We start from the raw sequence: 22,535 nt of genomic DNA on the forward strand, positions 1-22,535 counted from the left end.
AGCCACGGTGGCTCTTTTTTAGTTCTTCTTTATGCTTTTTAATTTGGGGTATTTATTTAAGTTGGGCCTCTATTGTGGTGTCTTTGAAAAGTGTCCATGCAGCTTGCAGGGATTTTACTTTGGTCACTGTACCTTTTAATTTCTGTTTTACTAACCTCCCCATTTTTGCATAGTTCCCCTTTCTGAAATTAAATGCCACAGTGTTGGGCTGCTGAGGTGTTCTTCCTACCACAGGAATGTTAAATATTATTATATTATGGTCACTATTTCCAAGCGGTCCTGTTATATTTACCTCTTGGACCAGATCCTGCGCGCCACTTAGGACTAAATCGAGAATTGCCTCTCCCCTTGTGGGTTCCTCTACCAGCTGCTCCAAGACGCAGTCATTTAAGGTATCAAGAAATTTTGTCTCTGCATTTCGTCCTGAGGTGACATGTAACCAGTCAATATGGGGATAGTTGAAATCCCCCACTATTATTGAGTTCTTTATTTTGATAGACTCTCTAATCTCCCTTAGCATTTCATAGTCACTATTACTGTCCTGGTCAGGTGGTCGATAATAGATCCCTACTGTTATATTCTTATTAGAGCAGAGAATTACTATCCATAGTGATTCTATGGAACATCTTGATTCATTTAAGATTTTTACTTTGATTCTAAATTTTCTTTCATATATAGTGCCGTTCCCCCACTTGCACGACCTGTTCTGTCCTTCCAATATATTTTGTATCCTGGAATGATTGTGTCCCATTGATTGTCCTCATTCCACCAGTTTCTGTGATGCCTATTATATCAGTATCCTTCCTTAACACAAGGCACTCTAGTTCACCCATCGTATCTTTTAGACTTCTAGCATTTGTGTACAAGCACTTTAAAAACTTGTCACTGTTTAGTTGTCTGCCCTTTTCTGATGTGTCAGATTCCTTTTTATGTGAATGTTTTTCATCTGATCTGGCCCATACTTTATCCTCTTCCATCTTTTCCTCCTGACTAAACCCTAGAGAATCTCTATCAATAGACTCTCCTCTAAGAGACATCTCTGTCCGATCCACATGATCCTCCACATCAATTGGCTTTCCCCCCATCTCTTAGTTTAAAAACTGCTCAGCAAACTTTTTAATGTTAAGTGCCAGCAGTCTGGATCCACTATGGTTTAGGTGGAGCCCATCCTTCCTGTATAGGCTCCCCCATCCCAAAAGTATCCCCAGTTCCTTATAAAGCTAAATCTCTCCTCCCTACACCATCGTCTCATCCACACATTGAGACTCTGAAGCTCTGCCTGTCTATCTGACCCTGTGCGTGGAACTGGAAGCATTTCTGAGAATGCCACCATAGAGGTCCTGGATATCAGTCTCTTTCCTAGCAGCCTAAATTTGGCCTCCAGGATGTCTCTGCTTTCCTTCCCTATGTCATTGGTATCTACATGTACCACGACCACCTGCTTCTCCTCAGCACTACACATAAGTCTATGTAGATGCCTCAAGAGATCTGCATCCTTTGCACCAGGCAGGCAAGTCATCATACAGTTCTCCCGGGCATCACAAACCCAACTATCTACATTTCTAATGATCGAATCTCCCATTACTAACTGCCTTTTCCTCCTGACTGGAGTTCCCTCCCCCGGAAAGGTAACCTCAGTGCGAGAGGATACTCCAACATCTGGAAGGACGGTCCCAACTATGGGAAGGTTTCCCTCTGCTCCTGTTGACTGCTCTCCTTCCCTGAGCCTTTCATCCTCCTTAACAGCATAGGGAATGTCTGACCGGAGGTGGGACAATTCTAGAGTGTCCCAGAAAGCCTCATCTATGTACCTCTCTGCCTCCCTCAGCTCCTCCAATTCAGCCACCCTGGCCTCCAAAGCCCATACGAGGTCTCTGAGGGCCAGGAGCTCCTTGCACCGAATGCACACATACGCCACCTGCCCTCAGGGCAGGTAATCATACATGCTACACTGAGCACAATAAACAGGATAGCCCCCACTCTGCTGCTGGGCTTCTGCCTGCATTCTCTCCTAGAGCTACCTAGGTTATTGATAGGGTTTCTAATTAATCAAAAACTTCCTGATTTAAAACCTTTAAACTATAAAGAGTGACAAGTGTATCTTGGCCCCTTCCCACTCCCCTTCCAAACTCCCTCTCAAAACTTCCTGTTTGCTGCTCCTGGTCGCTGACTCACTGCTTTATAAAGCCATGGCCTTCCTGATAGCCCACCCCCTGACTAAGGCTCAGCCAATTAACAGAGGCTTCAAGATTTCAAACCTTTAGAAACTCAGAGCTTCCAACTGCCGGCCACAGCACACACTCCTTCAAACAAACAAACAAACAAACAAACAAACAAACAAACAAACAGACAAACACAAGCTCAGCACACAGCAAGTAATCCCCAAACAAACACTACAGACAGTCACTTATCTCAAGGGTCCCATATTTGCTCCTCCTTCACCTGGAGAACGCCCTCTCAAAACTCCCTATTTGCTGCTTCTGTAGCTAAACCATTCATAACCTCAGTTCTGACACAGAGAAGCTAGCTCTAGGACTGAGAGGCATTCAGACTCCATGGTCCTGGAGATTCTTGTCCTCTTTGAAGTTACCACTACTGGAATTAGTTAATATGAATGGTAAAAATCACCTATTGTCCCAGTGATAGTGAGATTACCAGCCCATTTCACACTGAACTGTCCCAGTAAAAAGTTCCAAAACCGGTTCCTAATCTGAGTTTTCCAGTTTCTCTGCTTGCCAGCTTTGGCATGAACCTGTTTGGACCTGGTGACTTATTGTCAGAGGATATTTAGAATACCATTAATAGCACCCTATTTTGTAATATTTTCAATAGCTTTAATATTATTCCAAAATCTATAATCAAAATTTGTCTTATCCGTACTGTCAAAAAGATGGTCAATATACTACTGCTATTTGATTTCCTTCAGATTTATACACTTGCTCATGTCTGAGCTTAGTATGTTTCAAAGAGGGATTCATGATAGGGCAAACCTGAAAGACCATTTCTCTCAATGCCACCAACCCTTATCAATTCCTGTTTTCTTTTCCTGTTATTGCTGATACGTGTTTGAGTCCTAGATTCAGTGAGTGAAAACTTCTAGGCCTCCAGCTTCTATTCCATCCTGTAATTAAATCAGAATCTTGTATTTGTGAAATCCCATTGAGATCACTGCTGTGGAAGTCATTGCAAAACTAGCCTGGTAACAGCCATTCTCTCTCTCACTTTTATATTTACCCGCCATTGCTTGGGTCCTTAACTCAATTAATTTTTGTGTTTCTTCATTTAAATTAGTGCTCTGGGGTGGGGCTGACGATGAGGGGTTCAGTATCCAGGCTGCCCTGGGAACAGAGGACTACTCTAACCCTCTATCACCCCAACAGTTGAAGGCTAAGTGAGAAGTGCTTCTCTGTGGCCTCTGCAGCTCCAGTGGACAAAGTTGGGAGAGGGGTGCAGGTCCCCTTGCTGCGGCAGGTGCAGATTTGTCTGCCCCCTGCACTGTCCTGCCAGAGTAAGGAATTAAGCAAACTGTGCACTTTCCCTTTATTGCCTGACAAAGGAGAACAGCCAGCAACATCCTTGTACAAATTAGAGATGTTAAATTTTGAGTAACTGACTAATCAAATAATTGATGCAATTTGCATCAACTATTTGATTAGTCGATAGGGTGCCTCCACCTTTGAAATGTACCAACAGCCCTAGGGCTATTGCTACACTTCAAAAGTGAAAGTGCTGCAGGGAGCATGGGTCCAGCGGGGCAGTCCCCTGCAGGCCCCATGCGCCCCATGGTATTTCAAAGTGGCAGCATCGCGTGGAGCCCAGGGTCAGTGGGGAACTCCCTTGCTGACTCCAGGCTCCATGCGGCAATGTCTCTTTGAAATGCTGTGGGGAGCACATCATCAGGCTCCTTGTGGCATTTCAAAGCGGCAGCGCTCCGTGGAGCCTAGGATTAGCTGAGGACTCCCCAGCTGACCCGGTCTCCATGTGGCGCTGTCACTTTGAAATGCCACAGGGAGCCCAGCATCAGGCTCCATGCAGTTTTTCAAAGTGGCAGCACCCCACAGAGCCCAGAGTCAGCAGGGGAGTCCCCAGCTGATCCTGGGCTCCACGCAGCACTGCCACGCAGCACTGCCACTTTGAAAAGCCGTGTACAGCCTGGGGACACCCCAGTGGGCCCCAGGCTGCATGCAGTGTTTTAAAGCGGCAGCACTGCATGGAGCCAGTGTCTGGCCCACGTGACACTGCTACTTTGAAGTACCCCTTCCTTCCCCTCCAGCTGACTCTTTCTGATTGAGGCAGCAAGTGCGGGGAAAGAGCCACTAGTCAACTTGAATATCCAATAAGCATTTGCTTATCGGATAGTCGACTAGTCCTTTTCATCCCTAGTACAAATCAGGGAAGGGTTGGGATAATCCTGAAGGGGTGCACCACCAGCCAGCCCCTTTCACCTGCCTGGTGATTGTGTCTCTTTTCTGTATGGTTTTATGAGAAGCAGTCCCATTCCAGGCACATCCCATTTTCCTGGAACAACCAATCCCTGACCTTGCTTTAAGATATGCTAAGAGGAAGCTGCATGGTGTTCCGAGCCTAAAGAGCCTAAGGTAGTCAGATACTCATTACTACCCAGATAGGATATGGGTATTTCAGGCTCCTTTGAAAATCCCATTTTAATGAAGGAGACAAATCATGTAAGAGGGTGTAACTAGGAACACTAAGATTAAAATGAGCAGGTGCACATTTAGGTTGAATATCAGGAAATATATGCTAGTAGAAAGACCCATTTGGCTATGGAATAGTTTCTTAAGAGCAGTGGTGGAAGCCCCACTACTTATGCCATTTAAAATTGGACAAGACAAAGCACTGGAGAATATCTTTCAGGGTGCATTCCTGCAATTGATGGTGGGGTATTAGGGAGGAAGTAAATAAAAAAAGACATTAGAGTCCAACTTTGATTTCTATTATTCTATAATTTCATCCTGCAGTGAGGTCATGACTGATTATGACATCACAGTCCAAAATTTAGATGCTTTAGAAAAAAATCTAATATGGGTTGGATAAGTGATAGAAAATGCATCCTGATTCAGACTCCAACATGCTCTGATAATTGGCTAAAAGGGGACCAAGAAGACTACAAAAGAGGTGAGTGGGAAGTGTTTCATGGTGAAATGTCTCATCATGAGTATTTCCCTTTTACTATTTCCATTATCTCCATCCTGAAGGAAACAGAGGTAGGAGGAGAAGGAAAATCATTGGTGATACTTTACTTGTGAAGATCCACTAGAATGATGACTATGTCTTCATCCAGTCTTTCTTGCCCTAGGATTTTCTCGATTTCATCTGGGGAGCCACACATGATGATCACTATCGCCCAGGCAAAGGCAAATGGAGAGAAGGTGAGACACATACAAATAAGGAGAGGACAAATGGAGTTTACATACTACTTTTAGAACATACACTCAAGAATAGCATTCCTCAAATGCAGCAATTGTGGCTGCATGTGGCCATTATGTGTTGTTGTTTTTTTTCCTGTGACCACAACAGCTTCCTGGAAAGAGATGGGATGCATGAAAAATCAGTGGCCCTTACCTGCAATGCTGACAGACTCTAGAGGCAGCCTTAACTCCTATTCCCCACCCCAAGAGCCTTTGGGCTTCAGCCTGATGCCTCCCAGTCCCCCTACTTCAGCCATAAGGCTACTGCTTTGGGCTTCGGTTACATCAGTGAGGCTTCAGCAGTACTGGCTTTATCTGGTGCTATCGTCAAGAGGCAAGGAGAGTTGTGAGAGGCCACAAAAAGGACCTCAGGGTGCATAGGTAATTAAGTATTTAAAGAAAATTTGTCAGAGCTGCCACCCGTAAGTGTTGGTGACTTCAGTCTGCGGCCTCCAAAATTTTTGTTATGAGAAACCCTGCTCTAGAACAGCAGGGAAACAGCAGGCCAGGGCTGAGGTGCATTGCCACAAATGGGGGAATAGATAGTTGTGGGTCAGGACTGAACTACACTCGGAGGTGAAAGTTCTCTCAGCACCAGTCCACCTTCCACCTGATTCCAGCTTTTATTATCAGCACCTCACTTTCATCAGGATTAAAACTGCACACAGACACGGAGTGCAGTAGAAAATAATATCAATAACATAGTATGGAAGGTTCTAAGGCAAAGGGCAATAGAAAAATAAACCAGGCAGAAACAGAGTATCTTAAAAGAAAATCATTCATCTGCCACTGGCTTTCTTATTCTTAAATTTCCCCCCTCCACAGATGTCAGGGATTAGGATTACCATAAACATTTGCTAATAGATCTGAGGCATCACCAGCATGGCCAGGGTTTCCAGTAGGGATTGGTCCTCTTTGTCTGGAATGAGCCACTTTGTTGCACATCAGGGGTGGGGTGTGAGGGAGAAACAGACACACACAGACTACATCTACACTGCAACTCTATTTCAGGATACTGGAGTATCCTGAAATAGCTATCCCATGTCTTCACAGCAAGCCCATTATTTCAAAATATAGCGGACTCACTATTCTGACATCTCTGTAAACCTCATTCCATGAGGAGTGAGGGACGTTTTGGAATAGCGGGTTATTTCGAAATCTGACACTATGTAGACAGCGCCAAAGTATGAATTAAATTATTCTGAAATAAGATCGAAATATGATACGCAACTTGTGTAGTTCAAATTGCCTATCTTATTTCAAGCTATGGTGCATTGTAGATGCACTTAGAGAGGAGCTGGACGTTTTTGGGTTACAGGAATACAAATTATGGCCTCGGATTGCTGGGTTATAAATCCTTCACTGGACAGGGCTTGTAGGAAAATAGTGCCATGTCTGCAGAAGATAACCCACCCCAAGAAAACTCTAGACTCAGAATATTCCCATAGGGTTTATCAGGACAGTGGGTGAATTGAATTCTGAGCCATCTTCCCACACTCACAATAATAGAAGATAAAAACCATTATCTAAGCTCTTTCTGCCATAAGTGGAACATAACCAGGCAGTAGTGCATAAACAAGAGACCAACAGCATTCATGCAAGGGAGAGAGAACTGTGATATACTCTTACCGTTGCTCTTCCGACCCTGATCCTTCACAATTTTCTTTAATTGTTCTGGAGTCCTTAAAACCTCCTTGGTCGTCAGCTTTGAAGAGAAATATGAGACTCCGGCCTCCAGTGCATTGAGGTACCTGATGCAGGGAATGATGTGCAGGTTATAGATCAACTGAAAATATCGCTACTGTCTTACATTTATATATCACCTTCTCTCATTAATAATCTTAAAATGTCTGATAGACTGTTTGCAGCAAATAAGAATCACTACACCTATTACAGAAATGTAGCCTGTTCTGGGGTAGAATCCAATAGTCATTCAACATCAATAAAATTAAACAGAATGTGGGAGGGAAAGCAATACAGAGCATAAAAAGGAAAACTTTGACCCTGACCAAGAGCCACTTAAATCTGGTATTATAAAGGATTGGTTCAAATAAGACATTAGTATAGTAACATATTAATTTTCAAATCAGAAAATGTTGAGGAATTACAAAAATCTAGTCAATGAATCTGAATGGGAGATTAGGGAATCCTAGAAGATACAAATAAAAGTGCAAAGGAGCAAATGTGGTTTTTCAAAGGACTGCTTAAATACTGGAGGTTTTAAAAAAATGATTAAAAATAAGAGTGCAAGGTCAATTCAAGCTTGCTGGAAAGATAAGGAGTGGCTAAAAAGCAGAATAAAAAAATGCTAGATAAAAACACTAAAGGGAAATTGCTTGAATATCTTATTTTTAGCTGAAAATTATGTTATCTCCTTTAGTTACCTTAGATCACTATATTTGAAAAACTGATGGAGGGAGAAGAAATAGTTTTCTCTATTTTTTCTCCCTTGAGCTACCTCTACATTGCAACGTTATATCAGGATACTGGAGTATCCCGAAATATCTATCCTGTGTCTTCACAGCAAGCCCATTATTTTGGGCTCGCTATTCCAATGTCCCTGTAAGGCTCATTCTACGAGGAGTAAGGGAAGCTTCAGAATAGCACTTTATTTCAAAATTTGGCACTGTGTAGGACAGCAACAAATGACTAAATAAGCTATTTTGTAATAGCATCAAAATAAGATAAGATATGCAATTTGCACAGCTCAAATAGCGTATCTTATTTCGAGTTACTGTGCAGTGTAGTTGTACCCTTGGTGATCCAATAGCACTTGGGGCTACATCCTGTGAAGTGCTGAATCCCTTTTTCTCCCAGGCTGTGTCTACATTGGCACCCCTTTCCGGAAAAGGGATGCTAATGAGACCAGTCGGAATTGCAAATGCCGCGGGAGATTTAAATATCCCCCGCGGCATTTGCATGAACATGGCTGTCGCTTTTTTCCGGCTCCGGGCTTTGCCGGAGAAAAGCGCCAGTCTAGACTTGAAAGTAGAAATAAGGGATCTTCCGGAAAAGGGCTTATTTTCCACAAGATCCCGTCTAGACTGGCGCTTTTCTCCGGTAAAACCCCGAGCCGGAAAAAAGCGGCAGCCATGTTCATGCAAATGCCGCGGGAGATATTTAAATCCCCCACGGCATTTGCAATTCCGACTGGTCTCATTAGCATCCCTTTTCCGGAAAGGGGTGCCAATGTAGACACAGCCCCATTGTTTTCACTTTACAAGTTCATACTTTTAAGGTGTGTCTAAACTACACCCCTCTGCCGACAGAGGGATGTAGATTAGGCACATCGCTATTGCAAATGAAGCGGGGATTTAAATATCCCGCGCTTTATTTGAATAGAAATGACCGCCGCTTTTTGCCGATGTGGCACTTTGCCGGCAAAAAGCGGCAGTCTAGATGGGGATCGGTCAACAATGAAAGCCTTTTCTGACCGATTCTGTATACCTCGTTGCACAAGGCATAAGGGATTGGTCGGAAAAGGCTTTCCTTGTCAACCATTCCCCGTCCAGACTGCTGCTTTTTGCCGGCAAATTGCCGCGGTGGCAAAAAGTGGCGGCCATTTCTATTCAAATGAAGCGTGGGATATTTAAATCCCCGCTTCATTTGCAATAGTGATGTGCGTAATCTACATCCCTCTGTCAGCAGAGGGGTGTAGTTTAGACACACCCTCTGTGAATAAGGTTCCAATCATGCACATATTCCGGTATCTTAACTTTTCATACATGAATAGTCTCATGCCTTGAAATATTTGTGGGGGAGTGGGAGAATTAACCATGCCATACTATTTAATGGATGCTTTATTGGAAACTGAACCAGTTAAAAAATAAAATAATAAATTTTAAACACTTCAGTTAACCAAAATACTTTACACAGAAGAAGATGCCTTTATATAACTGTACTAGGAGAAAAATAAGCACTAGAAAATTAGGAGAAAATATTAAATTGATGAAAACTAAAAGTGGCAGAGATACTAAACTCCTTTTTTAAAATAGTCCTCCTTGAATATAACAATAAAAGAAACAAGGTTTGAACAATTAGGAAATAAAGAAGATAATGTAAAGTAGTATTTATGAAGAAAAAGCAAGAAAATACTTGGAAATTATGAAAATATAGAAAGCAACAGTACTGAATGGTAGAAAACCTAAAGTATTAAAGGAATCTAGCTAAACAATGTATGATACCATAGACATTTTTTTTAGAAAGTTATGACTTGGGAATATAGCAGAAGATTAGATGGAAAAAAACCCAACTGACTTCCAAAAGATGAAAGAAAAATGATCCTGGCCAATATCATCCTAAGTCAAGTCAAATTCCTATCCTTAATAAAAGGACAAATACTAAGAGAAAATGGCCATTAAACATCTATGAGATAATGGAACTGGGATTGTATTTTAGTTCCCAATTCACTTAAATACATGCATAAGTCACACTGAAAGGCATAGGCGTGTGCAGCACATTTTGTTAGGGTGTGCACCCAAATAATTGTTTAAAAATGTACTCTGACCCCCATTAGCCATACCCCTGACCCCTGTTAACCACACCTCTGACCCCCATTAGCCCCACCCCGATTCCCATTAGCCAGGCCTCTAGAGGTAACACTCTCGGGGCAAAATGGACACATGACCAGAAGTAAAAGGTGTCATGTGACCCCCCCTCTAAGGATTTTTCCCACCATCCTCCTACCAATAGGGAAGTGGTCCCCAACCTTTCGGGGTTGCCGGGTGCGGCACCGCTCATGCGCCACACGCCCAGGGTGCAAGAATGGCTCGGGCCAGCCCTGGTCACTAGGCAGGCACACATAAATGCCACGGCGCCCGCTGGCACCGCATTGGGGACCACTGCAATAGGGATTATTTTGACCCCCACCAAACCCCCCTCATGCAACTATCCTGCAATAGCATTAACCCAATGTGTGTGACATTAACTCAGGGTCTGAGAGGCTGGGGGAAGTGTTCCCTCTAAGGCTATGTCTAGACTGCAAGCCTCTTTCGGAAAAGGGCTTATTTTCCACAAGATCCCGTCTAGACTGGCGCTTTTCTCCGGCAAATCCCCGAGCCGGAAAAAAGCGGCAGCCATGTTCATGCAAATGCCGCGGGGGATATTTAAATCCCCCGTGGCATTTGCAATTCCGACTGGTCTCATTAGCATCCCTTTTCCGGAAAGGGGTGCCAATGTAGACACAGCCCACCATGATGTAAAGGCAGCAAGGGCAGGGCAAGAACAATTGCTAGTGGGGAGCCAGCTTAAAAGCCGGTTCCCCACAGCACCATCTACACAGTGCTGCCTGCCCCCCAACCTTGCTGCTACCTCTATTACTACATGATTGGCCAATTACCCGCCTCTTAACATCATGACGAAAAACCAAGGACTTGATTCCTCCCCCACTTTCACAACCACCAGACACACCCTTTTCCTCCTAGCAAGATATAAGTAATAATAGGACTGATTAGTATCCTGTGTGGGGCCAATCAGGCAACAAAGAGGAAGGAGTGGAATTATTTAGGATAATACAAAAGGTCATTATTAGGAGTGATGGGATGAAACCTAATTAGGAACATTTTAATTTACATACCAGGAAAAACTCTGGCAGTGAAATCTATTAGACTGTGAAATACTCTCTCAAGGCACCTGATGAAAGTGTGACTTCCAAATATTTGGGAATATTTGCAAGCAGACTGGATGTAACAATGGAAAATGCTGTGTAGAGAATTTTGCTGTTCTGGGGAGAAGGATTAATTAATCTAATTGGGCTTTTCCAATGCTCAAGTCATTTCTATGACAGCGGTAGAGAGAAAAAGGAGGAAAAAAAAAATCTAAGGACAGCCTAAAGGAATCATTCCAGAGGTATCTTTTTAAGACAGTAGCTGGGAGAGACTTGAGAATGCTTTTACCAGAAGCAGTCTTCTGTGTTGTCATTCGTCTTATAGAAGTAGGTGGATTGCCAAGAGCCGGTTTTGAATGGCAATCTGGACTCTGCCCAGAAATCAAAGAAGAAGTAGGTCAGTTTCCTGCCTGGAGTCAGGATTCGAGTCAGATTTTCTTTGTAGTCACATGACAGTCCAAAGCTTCCTGCAGAGATCATAGGCAGGCCCATAATTGTGTCAAGGCTAAAGGAAAAGAGAAAGGGCGGGGGGAACAATATGGCTATTGCATGAATTGATGTCACATCATGGTAGCTACCATGTAATTCATATGCACCCTCTCACTTTGTTTACTGACTTAGTTTTACAACAAACTATATTTGAAATAACAGCCTAACCCATCCCACTAAAGAACAGCTTAATAATGGTACTTAACTAACCTTGGTATAGGCACACTCCCGGTCTCCACTACACGCTACCTTTCCATTTCTGCAGTGGAGGTGAGAGGTAAGATGAGAATGCAGAATCTGTGACTTATTCTGTCCTTGTTACATCTCCTGGGTTTGCTAACAAGGGACAAATTACTGCAAAATGTGATGATGGTTATTGTGATGCCATCTTCTACCGCTAGGAGTTGTTATGAAACCTACCGCTAGGAATTGTTATGAAATCTATCAATTAACAGCTATCAAAGGGTGATGACTGGCATTTTCTTGAGGCCAGGTGGAAGCTAATAACATAGAAACAAAAAGCTACATGTCCTCTGACCAATTCCTTGTGTAATCTCTCAATCTCTACATGTGATTTAAAGATCTCCAGGACAGTTACTACATTCCATCTGATGGAGGGGGGTAAAATTATTATACAGTGCCAGACTATGCACTAAGGAAATCTAAAACAGCCTAGTGAAGTCTTGTTATTTCTATGAATCCAGCTTTAGATGAACTGTGGGCTAAAAGTTCCCTCTAAGGTGCGCACTTGTGCGGGCACACAGAGGAAATTTCAATCCTGCCCACTTCTTAAGCAGAGGTGAAGACCAGCTGCTGCTGCTAGGAGTGCTGGTGGGTGAGTGGGGGCTCATCCAGGCAGCTCTTTGCTGTCCCCAACTCCCCACAGCAGGAACTACAGCCAGGGCCATCTAGTGACTGTCTGGCTGCTCTGGGGGCTGGAGCCACATGGCAGGTAGCAGCTGCTCTGGCAGCCAGAGCCAGAGCTGCATGACGGGTGGCAGCTGGGGCCAGGGACACATAGGGGGTGGCAGATGCTCTGGAGGTTGGGGCCGGGGCAGCTGCTGGAGTTGGAGCCAGGGCTGCGGTGTGGCTGCTCCAGGAGCTGGGGTTGCAGTGCAGCATGGGGGAGACTGGGAGCTGCTGTTACGGGGTATCAGATTGCCATTCTCCTGTCATCATCGCCGGCAGAGGGGTGCAGGAGAGGGAGCAGGCACAAGAGGCACTGGAGACACTAGGGCCTTCACATCAGGCCTTGAGTGAGTCTCCTTCCCAAGGGGAAGGCGCATGATGGCGCTGCTCAGTGCTCTGATGTCACTGTGGGCTTGCCGCCCCAGCACCTGGGTGCCCTGCAGCCCACATGGTGCTGCCTACCACTTGTTCTCCTGCTGCTCTGCCGCCCTGTGCTGACAGCAACCACACGGCTCAGACACTGGTAGAAGGATGGGGGTGGTGGTGGAGAAAAACAGGGCAGGGATCCAGCTGGGGGAGGGAGTGATGTTGACTCCCCCAATAGTGTGCCACAGGCTGCCGGCACCACTGCAAAGGGGGCAAAGGAGCGCCCTGCCCCAGATTCTGCCTGGCTGTGCCAGTGGGAATCCATCCTATTTGTGCAGCATTATGCACATCATGCAGTATGGCCATTTTGCACTCCAGTGATCTCACTTCCCTATTTGGGTCTAACCCTCAGTGTAGGTAGGACTCCCTATCTTGCTTAGAGCCAATGAAATGGCTCTATGGTGCCCCCCACCCAGCTCCTGAGCTAGGGGCATTCTGAAGGAAAACTAGAACAGTGCCGCATTGTGCTTATTCTTGGCCTCCTATGACTTCTATGGAACTGTGGGCAGTGCAGACTTACAGCAGCCTTGAGGCTGCTCTAACATACACCAGCAGCTGGACTTGCTTCTGGCTAGATGGAAAATACAGAAGGCACAAAGGGAGCTTAGATACATCTTTCACTCTTTCAGCGTTCCTGCATTCATGCACGGTGGTCATGCCTTGGTATCCTAATAAAAGTTGAGAGCTGCTGTAGTTCAGACTTTTCTGCTGGATCTCATAATTCTCATATTGCTAGCAAACCCTCCAATATCTTTTTGGTGTTTTGAATTCTGATAGTAATAATAAGCCTGCAAGGAAGATCATCTATTCCAGCTGGGCGAGGGTCTGGGAGAGGGCTATAAACAGAGGGTGTTGTCTACTGAAAATTTTGCGGTATTAATTTTCTTTTTATCTGACTTCATATTACATAAACATTTAAAGTCATGCACCCTGTTAATTATCCCTTGTTTTAGTATTCGTTCTTTCATAACATTTTAAAAAATATATAAAATATATTTGTTAATAACCTGGGTGCCACAGTGGCACACATCCAAACAAGCACACAGGACCTCAATATTGGTGCACAAGACAAAACTCACTCTGCTCCTGGATGGAAAATCTTAGCGGGAACACTGGCTGCCACCCTTTGCCAGGTGAGTGATGTGAAATTAATCACAGGCCACTCTTTTTAAATGGGATTTAGCACTTCAGGGAGCAAGGCTGGAGGAGAGATTTCAAAGCCATTGACAAATCTTACTTCTATAAGCTCATGGAAAACCCAGACTTCTTAGGCTATGTCTACACTGCATGCTTATTTCAAAATAACAGCGTGTGCATCTACAAAGCAAGCCCGTTATTTCAAAATAATTTTGAAATAACGGGCTTCTTACGCTGACTTCAAGTAAGGGAAGTCAAAGGAAGAGTGTTCTTTCTTGGACTTCCTGCAGCGTACATAGTGCCAAAAGCCGAGTTAAGCAACTTCAAATTCAGATACACAATTAACATACCCTTAGGCTGTGTCTAGACTGGCAAGTTTTTCCACAAAATCATCTGATTTTGCGGAAAAACTTGCCAGCTGTCTACACTGGCCGTTTGAATTTCCGAAAGGACACTGATCTCATGTAAGATCATCAGTGTTCTTGCGGAAATACTGTGCTGCTCCCGTTTGGGCAAAAGCCCTCTTGCGCAAATCATTTGCGCAAGAGGGCCAGTGTAAACAGCACAGTACTGTTTTCCGTAAAAAAGCCCCAATGGCAAAAATGGCGATCGGGGCTTTTTTGCGGAAAACCACGTCTAGATTGGCCACAGATGCTTTTCCGCAAAAAGTGCTTTTGCGGAAAAGCATCCTGCCAATCTAGATGTGCTTTTCCGAAAATGCTTTTAACGGAAAACTTTTCCGTTAAAAGCATTTTCGGAAAATCTTGCCAGTGTAGACATAGCCTTAGTGTGTTGTGGGAACAGAGAAACAGTAGTAGTTATAGAGACAAACATGGTAAACTTCCCCCTGGGATGAATTTTATGAAAACATCACTATTTTTCCTCCATACAGAGGTTGTAATGGGTGAAGGCATTTTCTGCAATGTTGCAATGCTATCATATTGAAAAATTCTGCAGGAGAAGCTTTTACACTTCATAGGAAATACTGTACTGAACAATTAGAATTGTCTGGCACTGGGTATAATAGAATACTGAAGAACTTTGTTTCCAGAAAAGGCTATTATTATTCTATGAAGTGAAGTAGTTTGTTTGATGCAGTAGAAAAGAGGAAGCCAGTGGAGGGATGTACGAAGCTCAGGAGGATAAATGATGCAGTGAACTAGGAAGAGGATTTCATTGTTGAAATGGAAATTTATGAGGCTGGTCTAGAGTACTGCCAGATAAAGAACCTGCTTTTGGTTCCCAAATCTCTTCATTTTACCCTGGGTCAACCTAGTTGGTGCTCTTCATTGCCATGCAGAAGCTTCAACTCCTCGGGAATCTTTTGAATTAACTGGGGTTGGTAGGGAGAAGAATGAGTTACTCATCTGTGTAGTAACATCTCTTCTTCGAGATGTGTCCCCCCGTGAGTCCTCCACTGAAAGGTGTCGGGATCGTCCCGATGCTGCAGTCCGGAGATTTTTCTACAGCAGTAGCCCCTGGAGGACTGTGCATGCACAGAAGCTGCCTCGCACGTTCGCGCCCTTTCTGCGGTCCGTCCCACCAGTTCCTCCTAGCCAGAACATCTGAAAAAAAAACATAAGGACAATAGTTCCGAAGCAGGGAGGAGGGCGGGTCGTGGATCACCCATGAGGACATACATCTCAAAGAACAGATATTACTCCACAGGTGAGTAACTCCTTCTTCTTTGAGTAGTGTCCCCGTGGGTGCTCCACTGAAAGATGAATGTGAAGCAGTAACCCCAAATTTGTTTTGCTTCAGCATCAAGGTCTTTGAACCGTGGAGAGCACTGCGTGTGCCACTGCCACATCCATAGCCATGACGCATTGAAGGGCATAGTGCCTGGCGAAGGTTGATGTAGAGGACCAGGTAGTGGCCTGACATATGTCACGAAGTGGCACACCCTTAAGAAAGGCTGTAGAAATAGCCATGCTTCTGGCAGAGTGCACTTTTGGTCTGCCAGGCAAGGGTTTGTTTCTCAGAGAGTAACAGCGGGTGATGCAGGCTACGATGTGGGAAAAGGTGCGTTGAGAGGAAAGCTGTTGGCCCTTGGAGTAGTCCGCTACTGACAACAAAAGACGTTGTGATTTTCGAAAAGGGCATAACCTGTCCAGGTAAAAGCGAGCGCTCGTCTAAGGTCCAGTGAGTGTATGCGCCTCTTCTCCTGTAGCGTGCGGTTTTGGATAGAAGGTAGGTAGAGTGATGGGTTCGTTGATGTGAAATGGTGACTTGACCTTCGGCAGAAAGGCAGGATGACTGCGTAAATTTACTCCTTGCTCTGTGAATAACGTATAGGGAGGGTTAGCAGACAACGCCGCCTGTTCGCTCACACGACGGGAAGATGTGATAGCCAGCAGGAAACACACTTTCATGGTAAGAGTTTTTAAATCGCAAGTTGCCATTGGCTCAAAGGGTGGTCGGGTAAGAGTGTCCAGGACAAGACCCAGATCCCAAGGTTCCGGGAGCGGTTTGCGTGGGGGATAGAGATTCACGATGCCTTTCAGGAACCTTTTCGTGAGCTGGTGGATGAAGACTGAGTGGCCATCGATTGGTAGACGGAAGGCGGAGATTGCTGCCAAGTGTACTCTAAGTGTAGATAATGCTAGGCCTGCTGACTAGCAGGTGAAGTATGTAGTCCAGAATTCGCTGAATCGGGACTGAGGAAGGGATCAGGTTATTTGTTTGACACCAAGATAGAAAACGACACCACTTATAAAGGTAAGATTTCTATGTGGTCTGGCACCTGCTATGTATCCGGATGTCCTTGACCGCCTGAGAATATGCTAAGTCTGGGCCTTGGAGCCAGTCAGGAGCCACGCCGTCGAGTGTAGTCGATCGATGTGGGGGTGAAGGAGCGACCTGTGCTGTTGTGACAGTAATTTGTGTAACTGTGGTAACTGCCACGGTTGGGATGCCGACATCCACATCAGCTGAGCTAGCCATGTTTGACGAGGCCAGAAGGGTGCTATTAGTATCACAGTGGCTCAATCTGTGGCTATCTTTTCTAGCACCTTTGGATAAGCGGGATCAGAGGGAAAGTGTACGAGAGGGTGTGTGTTCCCCAGTGCATAAGGAAGGCATCCCCCTGAGAATTGGTTCCTATGCCAGCTCTTGAACAGTAGAAACAGCACTTCTTGTTGCGCTGAGTAGCGAACAGGTCTATAGTGGGATATCCCCAGGCTTCAAAGAGAGTACAGGCCACCTGATTGAGCAGTTCCCACTCGTGCTGTAGGTGAAAGGATCTGCTCAGAGCATCGGCGATAATATTGCTCTTTCCAGGGAGATACACCGCTGTGAAAGTAATCCCGTGACGAATGGCCCAATTCCACAGTCGAATGGACTCCGCACAAAGGGATCTGGATCTGGCCCCACCCTGGCGGTTGATGTAATAGACCGTGCACATATTGTCAGTGAGGATTTGCACTGCGACTCCGCGGATCCATTGCATGAAATGTCTGCAGGCATTGAAGACAGCCTGTAGCTCTAGAAAGTTTATATGCAGGAGGGACTTTTCTGTGACCATAGCCCTTGAACTTGGTGATGACGCATGTGCGCACCCCACCCAACTAGGGATGCGTCTGTAGTGATTTGAACTGATGGCTTCTGGGTATGGAAAGGTACGCCAATCAGCATGTTGCTTGGATCGAGCCACCACATCAGAGAATCTCTGACGTGTGCAGGGAGATCCACCAGCTTGTGAGTACTGTGAATGCCTTGTAAATTGTGAGAACCCAATGTTGGAGGCAACTGAGATGAAGGCGTGCGTGGGGGACGACAAAAGCGGTGGCTGCCATGTGGCCCAGGAGCCTCAGGAAGGTAAGTATGGTGGATTTGGGAGTGGTAAGCAGGACGTTTGCTAGGTCTCAAATGGTCTGGGATCTGTCGAGAGGTAGGTATGCGGCAGCAGCTTTGGAATCCAGTCTCGCTCCAATGAACTCGAGCAACTGGGAAGGAGTTAGAGAAGATTTTGGTACATTGATAAGGAGGCCTATCGCCTCAAATATATGCTTGGTGATATTGACTGCCATCCGTGCCTCTTCCACGCTAGGGGCCTTTAAGAGGCAATCGTCCAGGTAATGGAAAATTGTGATGCCAGTATGCCGGAGGTAAGAGGCTACAACGGCCAAGGTTTTGGAAAACATCTTCAGCACCATGGAAAGGCCAAATGGTAACACGGTGTATTGGTAGTGGTCATCGCCCAGAGTGAAACAGAGAAACCTCCTGTGGGCTGTGTGTACTGCCACATGAAAGTATGCGTCCTGGAGGTTGAGAAATGCAAACCAATCCCCTTCGTTCAGTGCTGGAATGATAGAGGCTAATGTAACCATCTTGAGCTTTTGCTTCCACAGGTGCCGGTTCAGTTTGCGTAGGTCCAGGATAGGCCTCTATCCTCCGGACTTCTTTTGCGTAAGCAAGTACTGAGGAAAGAAACCTATGCCTCTGAACTCATGAGGGACCCTCTCCACTGCTCCGATGGTAAGTAGGCGAGAAACCTCTTGCTGCAATAGAGGTTTGTGAGATGGGTCCCTGAAGAGAGACGGAAGGGGAAGGTTGGGAGGGGGATGAGTTGAAAAGGGAATGGTGAGACCAGAGGCGATGATCCTCTGATCCAGCGATCTGTCGTTATGGCATACCAGCAGGCGTAGTAGGGTCTTAGGCGATGGTGAAATAGCTTGGCGTCTTAGTGAGAAGCCTCTGGGAGGGGAATAGCGTGCAGTCTCTCAACCGGCATGTCAAACTTGCTGCCTAGATTGTTGCTGGTTCGATGCCTTGTTGAGTCGTTGGTGTTGGCGCTGTGGACGTTGTCTCTGCCTTGTCTGGTCATAGGGCCAGAATCTGGGAGTGACATATGAGAAAGGCCTTTGCGTATTGTATGGGCCAGGCTTCTTACGCCTGAAGGGCAGCGTGTACATACTGAGAGTCCTCAGGGTGGTGTGTGAGTCCTTCCCGGAATTGAACACTTGATCTGTGTTTTGGGCAAACAGAGAATGCCGATCAAAGGGTAAATCCTCGACCTTGGGCTGCAAGTCTTTGGGCACAGAGGCAAGGTGGAACCAGGAAGCATGGCGCATAACCACAGATGTCGCCATTGTTCGTGAGGCCGTATCGGTGACATCAAGGGCGATTTGGAGGGCAGTGGGCACTGATGTGTACCCCTCCTGTACCACCGCCTTGAGAATCTGCTTTTTGGGTTCAGGCAAATATTCCAACAGAGGTACCAACTTGAAATAATTGTCAAAATCGTGATTGGCCAATTGGGCTGAATAATTGGCCATTCTCAGTGTTGCTGTGGCCGAAGAATAAACTTTCCTACCCAAAAATTCTAGGCGTTTCGCTTCTCTGTCCTGCGTTGCGTTTCTTCCCTGTGCTGACTTGGACTTTTGCGTTGCTGCGTCCATAATGACAGAGTTGGGGAGGATGCGTGAACAGGAATTCTGCATCCTTGGCATCAACAAAGTACTTTTTGTCTGTACATTTGTTCATAGGGGGTACAGACGCCAGGGTTTGCCAGATGTCATTGGATATTTCTAATATGGCCTTGTCGAAGGGTAGAGCCAATTTTGGTTTGGTTGAATGTTGTAAATTCCTCAGGAGGGCATGTTGATTTTGTGGCACATCTGAGGCACGCAAGTTCTGAGAGTGAGCCACTCTCTTGAACAAGTCTTGAAGTTAGTTGTAGTCGTCTACCGGGGAAGAGTCCCCAGGGAAGACTGCATCGTCCAGCGACAAAGACGACTGGTCGGTAGGAGAGTCCGTGTGTTGCTCCTCGCAAGCAGGGGAGCAATTGTCATCCCTCTCGTGTTGGGTGGAAGTTGAGGGGGCGTCCCCCGTGGGTGTTGGTGGAGCTTGTCCCGGGGGAATTATTTCTTGGGTGGGAAGATGCGGTGAGCGAGAACAAGGGTTCTCTGGTGAAATTGATGGTGAGTGAGCCGTACTATGGGGATGCATATGATGTCGTTAGTAGTAAGTATGATGACTACCATGGTGTGCGGGGAGCGTCGAGGAGAATAGGAGCTGACACTCCTGTAATGGGAATAGTGTGCCCGTGGTGGAGACACCTCCAATCCCAAACAGATTGTGTAATGCAACGGAGATCAGGATCGATATGAATGGTAGTACCGTGGAGGTGTGCACGATTTGCGTGGGGATCTCCAGTACCGGCGAGACGGTGACCTGTCCAGACTATGATCATGCCTGTCTGTATGACGACAAGGAGACGGAGACAGCTCAGGAAAGAACACCGTCCTGTCAGGGCTGGGGGAAGGAGTATGCACATACTGAGCCTTTCTTTGTGCCTTGGTTGGCAAGATGGACCTCTGTGGTGGGGAAAGGACTGTAAGTGCAGGGCTAACTGGTGCAGATAAGACTGAACCAACCTCTGATACGCTTCGATCCATGGAAGGTGATTTAGGCACTGGGGACGTCGGCGCTGGATGCAGAGGGAAGACTCCGGTACGCTGATGTTGCCCGGTGCCGAGGGAATGGGTGCATCTTGCAGACTGCCCGGCGCTGCTTCGTTCTTCAGTGCCGTATCCCTTTTGTGCAACGGGTCAGCTCTTGGTGCCGCCTCGTGTCTCGGTGCCGCGTCTTCATGTTTCGGCGCAGTGTGGTATCTTGGCGCCGTTTCGTGTCCCGGTGCCACTTCGGCCCTTGGCACCGTCTCGTGTCTTGGTGCCGCTTTGGGTCTCGGCGCCGTGTCAGCCCTCAGCGTCATTTGAGTTCTTGGCGTCGGGTCACCCCACACCACCAATCTCGGTGCCCTATGGCTCCTCGGTGCCGACTCAGCCATTGGTGCCGTCAACAGCACTGGCTCAGGTCTTTGCACCATTCTTGGTGTCGGCTGGTCTCGTGGTGCTGCGCCCGGTGCTGATTCCGGGTGGGGTGGCTCATGCGACGCCGACCCCGATGTAGAAGAGATTGCGGGGCTAGGCGCTGAAGTGCTACAGGGCTTTGAAGACTTAGCTGCAGTATGTCCCGACGGCAAGCCTGAAGTGCCTGGTGCATCTCCCGCTTTCGTGCTTCGAAGCATAGCAGGGCCCATGTCCTCGTGGGACTTATGGGCTGGAAGATCTTTCTGTTGTTCGGGAGGCGGCGGTTGGAGAGCTTTGTTAAAGAGCAGCATCTTCAGCCACATCTCCCTATCTCGCCTGGCGCAGGCTGTTAACTTGGAACAATGGCTGTATTTATGGGGAATGTGGCCTTCCCCCAGGCACTTTATGCATCTGGAGTGTCCATCCGATGCAGACATGGCGTCTCCACATGATGCGCATTTTTTTGAAACCCGGGGAGCTGGGCACGTTGAGATCATCCGTCAGACTAAAACTAAGGGAGTCTGCGGAGTAACACTGAACTATATACAGTAACTAAAAAGTCTCTCTCTCTTTTTTTTTTTAAACTAACTAACTAGAACTGTAAAATACTAACTAACTATAATGTAGGGGCTGAACTGGGATGAAAGAAAAGACTAAATATGATTGGTTCTGCTTTCTCCTCAGGCGGAGGCAGGAGCTTGTCCCAACTCTGTCTGCGACCGTGGACGGTTAGGAGGACCCCGCAGGACGGACTGCGCTTTGCAGAAAGGGTGCGAATAGCGCAAGGCGGCTTCTGCACATGCGCGGTCCTCCAGGAGCTACTGCTATAGAAAAATCTCCAGACTGCGGCGCCAGGACGAGCCCGACACCTTTCAGTGGAGCACCCATGGGGACACTACTCGAAGAAGAAGACCTGGAATTACTGTAAACAATTCAATGACAATCTTTGATCTAGGTACATCAGGAGTCCAAAAAGGCAATGCTAGGATGTTTAAGAAATAAGATGGAGTGTAATAGAGAAATAATTATAATACCTCTATATACACAGCGGCTACGTCTAGATTGCATCCCTCTTTCATAAAAGGGATGCAAATTAGACGTATCGCAATTGCTAATGAAGTGGGGATTTAAATCTCCCCCGCTTCATTAGCATAAAAATGGCTACCACTTTTTTCGGCACGGAGCTTTGCTGGAAAAAAGCGCCAGTCTAGACGCAGATCTTTCGGAAAATAAAGGCTTTTCCGAAAGATCCCTTATCCCTCTTAAAATAAGGGATAAGGGATCTTTCAGAAAATGAGTAACCCTCTAAATGTTGGGGGTTAGAAGGAAAGCCCTTTAGGGCATATTATCCCAGCACTGTCTTCTGCACAGTTTCCTGCATCTTCCTCTGAAGCATCTACTACACCAGGGGCGGGAAAGATATGGCCCACAGACTGAATCTGGCCAGCCAAGCCTTTTGATCCAGCCCACACCTACCCCTGCAGCAGCTAGCTGCTCCGTGTTGCTGTATGCCAGGGTGGGCAAGAGGCTGCCAGAGTGCTGAATCCGGCCCACCTAACCACCAGATCCAGCCCGTGGCCTCCTTGCCAGAACCCTTAAGCAGACAACAGCTCATACTTTAAACAGCCAGCTGTTCCCCACTCTGGAGAAGGGAGTCTTCACATGCTGCCCCCGCCCTGCCCTGTAAAATCTCTCAGTTCCCATTGGCCAGTTTCTGGCCAATAGGAG

At 46.3% G+C, this 22,535-nt stretch overlaps 1 protein-coding gene and 1 long non-coding RNA gene across 3 annotated transcripts in view; one reads left to right on the forward strand and one right to left on the reverse strand.

The window, feature by feature from the left end:
- GUCY2C (guanylate cyclase 2C) overlaps positions 1–22,535 on the reverse strand; it is a 111,643-nt gene that overhangs the window by 62,700 nt on the left and 26,408 nt on the right. The window contains exons 5-7 of the mRNA XM_075935275.2: positions 11,324–11,539; positions 7,059–7,180; positions 5,262–5,358 (exon numbers count right to left, since the gene is read on the reverse strand). Coding sequence (XP_075791390.2) covers positions 5,262–5,358; positions 7,059–7,180; positions 11,324–11,539 — 435 coding nt within the window. The remainder of the gene's footprint in view (positions 1–5,261; positions 5,359–7,058; positions 7,181–11,323; positions 11,540–22,535) is intronic.
- On the forward strand, positions 4,960–21,852 carry LOC142830439 (uncharacterized). Of its 2 annotated transcripts, XR_012905678.1 has the most exons (4): positions 4,960–5,136; positions 5,318–5,390; positions 18,345–18,471; positions 21,492–21,852. It is a non-coding gene; the product is annotated as an uncharacterized LOC142830439 (long non-coding RNA). The 2 variants fall into 2 exon arrangements; XR_012905675.1 differs by lacking the exon at positions 18,345–18,471 and having other exon boundaries at positions 4,962–5,136.

This window comes from Pelodiscus sinensis, chromosome 1 (assembly GCF_052426305.1).
Source record: "Pelodiscus sinensis isolate ZL-2025 chromosome 1, ASM5242630v1, whole genome shotgun sequence".
NCBI classification, from domain to species: Eukaryota; Metazoa; Chordata; order Testudines; family Trionychidae; genus Pelodiscus; species Pelodiscus sinensis.